The 4233-nt window shown below is 49.4% G+C and overlaps 1 protein-coding gene across 2 annotated transcripts in view; it reads left to right on the top strand.

Moving 5' to 3' along the window:
- Positions 1–412: 412 nt before the first annotated feature.
- The window catches only part of LOC109915019 (E3 ubiquitin-protein ligase TRIM56-like), a 6915-nt gene continuing 3094 nt past the window's right edge, over positions 413–4233 (top strand). The window contains exons 1-2 of one of the 2 annotated variants that reach the window (XM_048617620.1): positions 413–528; positions 1038–2992. In XM_048617620.1, coding sequence (XP_048473577.1) covers positions 1053–2992 — 1940 coding nt within the window. In that variant the 5' untranslated portion in view covers positions 413–528; positions 1038–1052. Of the gene's footprint in view, positions 529–1037; positions 3817–4233 lie in introns of those variants that run through there. The other variant, XM_020514620.2, reaches the window with a different exon arrangement.

Below are 4233 nucleotides of genomic sequence, written 5' to 3'. Positions count from 1 at the left end.
CCCTATCCCTGACTGGAGTGGAGTGCTGGCCTTTTTCTGATTGATGTGCTTGGACTCCCAAATCCCTCTGTGCTGCCATAACCATGGATCCCTCTACAATCTGCAATAATGGACTGTAGTGCTGGAGTTATTACAAAGGGAGTACTTCCGTGAAAACGTCTACTGAACCGAACCTGCAAACACATGAGAGAGGTTTCAGCATTCGCTGCACTTTGGAAATACACGTGAGACAAGACGAGTTTGCTGCATTAATTTAAATTGTTTAGGATTGTGGGGAGGGGGGGAATCAGATGGAGTTGAGTTTGTTTCGCACAGTCTCACTTTGCTGTGTGTGTGTGCGCAGGAAGAGGAAGCCCAGAGGCTGGGAGCGGATCTGCTCTCTCTATCTCTCTCTCTCTCTCTCTCTGGGTGAACGGCGGGCGGGGCTCGGACTCTCTGCCTTGGCTCGGGAGAGAGGACACGGCTGATACAGCTCACCCTGCTCCGGGAGAGTAGCCAGTGTGACTCACCAGAACCAGAGCCCCGCAGGTAAGTGGGAACCACAGAGAGAGACCCTGCACCAGCCTCCGCACGGGATGGGCTTTCATGAAGTGGGTCCCCGGGGTGGGGGCAGCAACCTGTCCCTGGGCTGGGCCAGGCTGTTTACCCTCTGTGTACTCACCCACCCCCTCCCCAGGGGGGTACAGCCGCTCGCCTTTAACCCTGAGGCCGCCCAGTTATACCTGACCCTTGCAGTTTCTTGTATTTTGTTTGTGGGGAGATGGTGCTATTTTGGGGGGGAATTGAGCCCCGGAAGCTGCCCCTTTTACTCCGTCTCAGTCTTGATGGGTTCGGAAAGGGTTTGTTTTCCCTGGCGGCGTTACCCCTCCCCTCTTCCCCCTCCCGGTTTCGGTTTCGGTTCCGGTTCCGATTCAGCAAAACCTAAAACTGAAATCTGTTCTGATGCATTCACGGTCTGCTCGGAATCCTAGCCACATCTTCTCAAGAACTGACTGCTGAGGGTTACTCTCTCTCTCTCTCTCTGCTTTCCTCTTCAGATTGTACCTGACACGATGGCCACTTCATCAGCTATTGCTGATAAAATTCAACATGATATTTTAAATTGTAAAATCTGCCTTGAAACGATGGCACAGCCCAAAATGTTGCCCTGTCAACACACGTACTGTCAAGAATGCCTCCAAAAGCTGGTGAAGGCTGGTAAGATCATGTGCCCAGAGTGTAGGGACGTCGTTGATGTGAGTGCTGGCATTAGCAGCCTGCAGACAAGCTTCTACATCAACAGCCTTCTGGATATCTTCAAAAGCCCGGAAAAGGAGGAGGAGAAGAAGGAGTTGGTATGTACCCTTTGTCCCCAAGGCTGGAAAGTCAAGAACTCTGCAGTGGCCCAGTGTATCAGTTGCTTACACTACCTGTGTAGAGCTTGTGGGGACAGTCATCAGATTAACTACAGCACCCATAACGTGGTGGACCTGGCCCCTGCCCTGCTGGATAAAGCCGATATAGGGATGATAATGCAGCAAAAGGTCTGCTGCCAGTTTCACCCCAAGGAGCGAGTCCGTCATTACTGCAGCACGTGTGACCGGGTCATTTGCTACAAATGTTATTCCCATTCCTGCAACAAACATAAACGGCTTGGGATCGCTGAGGCGGCTGAGGTAAAGAAACCCACAGTGAAGAAACTTTTGGAAAGACTCAGCACAGTTCCCCAGTCTCTAGCCCAACAAGAGAGTGAACTGGATGAAGCAATGGACAAAGTGAAAACAACGCAATTGTCTATAATTTCCAACTTAGAGAGCACTCTGACTGAGGTTTTAAATGATCTGTTTAAACAGGGAGATGCCATCAAAAAAACTGTTTCGGAGTATGTGAAGAAACAGGAAGAGTTAATCAAAGCTGCCAAATCTAACCTTGAGCTTCAGAAGGAGAAGACAAAGAGCATGAGAGAACATGGTGAGAGGGTTATGATGGATTGTAATGCGAAGGAGATAGTATGTTTGGAGAGCATTTTACAAGATCAGATCAGTTCATTGCAACCATTCAACATCCAAGAATTAAACAAAGCCTGCCCCAAGCTAATGGTCAACAAATACGTCCGGAGTATAATATCAGAAACTCATCTCTTCACTGTCACATTGGGTGAAGGTTCAGGTCCTGAATCCCAGCCAATTTTCCCCAATACTGGGCAGCTGACATGCATTGCTGAAACCCAGGCCACCGCTCAGTCCCAACAATGGGCAGTTCAGAAATATCACTTTGACACTAAGGTGGACCATAACATGGTGCCCAAATTGACAGGCATCTGTACTTCCGAAGATGGAGACATCATTGTTGCGGATGAAGAGAACGCGGTCCTGAAGTGTTACTGGAAAGGTGGATCATTGAACAGGATTATCTCACTGCCAGATGAAGATGAAGACCCGTGTAGCGTGGCCATCTGTGACGATATTATTGTGTGTTCCGCCAAGAACAGGCTTTACTTCTTAGAAATGGACGGATCGCTGGTGAGAAAGCTCCTCCTCCGAGGCTCCGAGTCAGCGTACCCTATTGCCGCGTATGAAGATGTATATGTGGCTGTGAGCGAAGGAACACTATGTTCCATCTCTCTGTATGATCTCGATGGCCGTGTAGTTGACAGGATTAAGCCAAGGGGTTATGATGGTAGTAGATTTCTTTTCATTGCAGTGAACAGTGAAGAAGAATTCATTGTGTCTGATTGTGGGAAGAAATGTGTTGTGATCTTCACTCGATCTGGAGTGCTCGTAACCGTCTGCAGTGAGAGCTTTGTGAATGGGATACAATGTCATCTTAATCCTTTCAGTGTCTGTGTTGATGGAAATGACAATATCTATGTCACTGAACCCAATAGGATCCTGGTGTTTTCGCCCACTGGAAGGTTTAAGAGACAGTTGTTGAGTACAGTTGATGGCCTTCACAAGCCACGTGTCCTTACAATCGATCCAGATGACAATCTGATCATAGTCCAAGACAACAGGTTTGTTTATGTGTACGCATTGACTTTGGATTAATGGCATTGCTGCCTGGGCTAGGATTCAGAGTAAACAGGCCTCCTCTGTTGGGCTGAAAATTGACGTGAGCCAGACCCTGAGACAATGTCACCTGCTTGCTTCCAAAATCAAGAGGGCCAACCCTGTGCACTGGACTGGAAAGGCTCACAGTCTTTGTAAATAAATATATTGAATGGGGAGGAGCGCGGTTCTGGGGGTGGGGTTGTGGTGGTGGTTGTTCAGGGTTACATAGCCGTCCCCAAACCGGGTTTTCAGTCTGATGGAGAATGGAACGAGGCCAGTCTGCCTCCTGCCTTCATCAAAGTGAGGCCTGAGCCAGGATGCTGCATGACTGACCTTCCCAACCTGTCTCCAACTGGAGCCTTCAGGTAGCCCCAAGAGTTATCACCCACCTCCCCACTCTCCACCAAAAAACAAGCCTATTCACCAACCCAGCCTCTCCTACCAGCCCCCAGGCCAGCTCACCTGTAGACCTGGGGTCCAGTGCTGATCGTTGGCCTCTTTGGTTACAATACCATCAGCAGCCACTGTATGGCATTGGTGAGTCCTGGCAGCTGCTGGCTTTGGATTGGCTGCTGATGGCTGGGCTTTCTGCCCCCAGGATCCCTGATCCCTGATCCCTAAGAAGCCTTTCATTAGGCAGGATGAGACTTCCACCAGCGAGCAAGACCTCAGTAGTCGTTAAATGCACAGTGGCTCGGTGGTTAGCGCTGCTGCCTCATGGTGCCATGGGCCTGGGTTTGATTCCACCCTTGGGTGACTGTGCAGTTTGCACATTCTCCTTGTGTCAGCGTGGGTTTCCTCCGGGTGCTCCGGTTTCCTCCCACAGCCCAGAGATATGTATGTTAGGGTGGATTGCCCATGCTAAATTGCCCATAGTGACCAGGGATGTGCAGGTTCAGTGGATTAGCCATGGGAAATACAGGTTTACCGGGATAGGATGGGGTGGGGTGTGGATCTGGGTAGGATGCTCTTCAGAGGGTTGGTGTGGACTCGATGGGCCAAATAGCCTGCTCCTGTAGTAGGAATTCTATGATTCTAAATCCTGCCTAGTCTTGAAAGAAATTTGACAAATCTCGTTCATTACATAGCTAGTTCAACATGACAAACTTTTGATTTGTATTTGCTGGGTTAAGCACTGGAAAATACATTTCCAAGCATTTCCTCAGTGATCGAGCCTGGGGCTAATTTAGACTACTCTCCTTTC

This window comes from Rhincodon typus, chromosome 37, assembly GCF_021869965.1.
Source record: "Rhincodon typus isolate 14 chromosome 37, sRhiTyp1.1, whole genome shotgun sequence".
In the NCBI taxonomy this organism is placed as follows: Eukaryota; Metazoa; Chordata; class Chondrichthyes; order Orectolobiformes; family Rhincodontidae; genus Rhincodon; species Rhincodon typus.
Note: the sequence above shows the minus strand (reverse complement) of the source record. Positions and strands in the feature narration are given on the sequence as shown.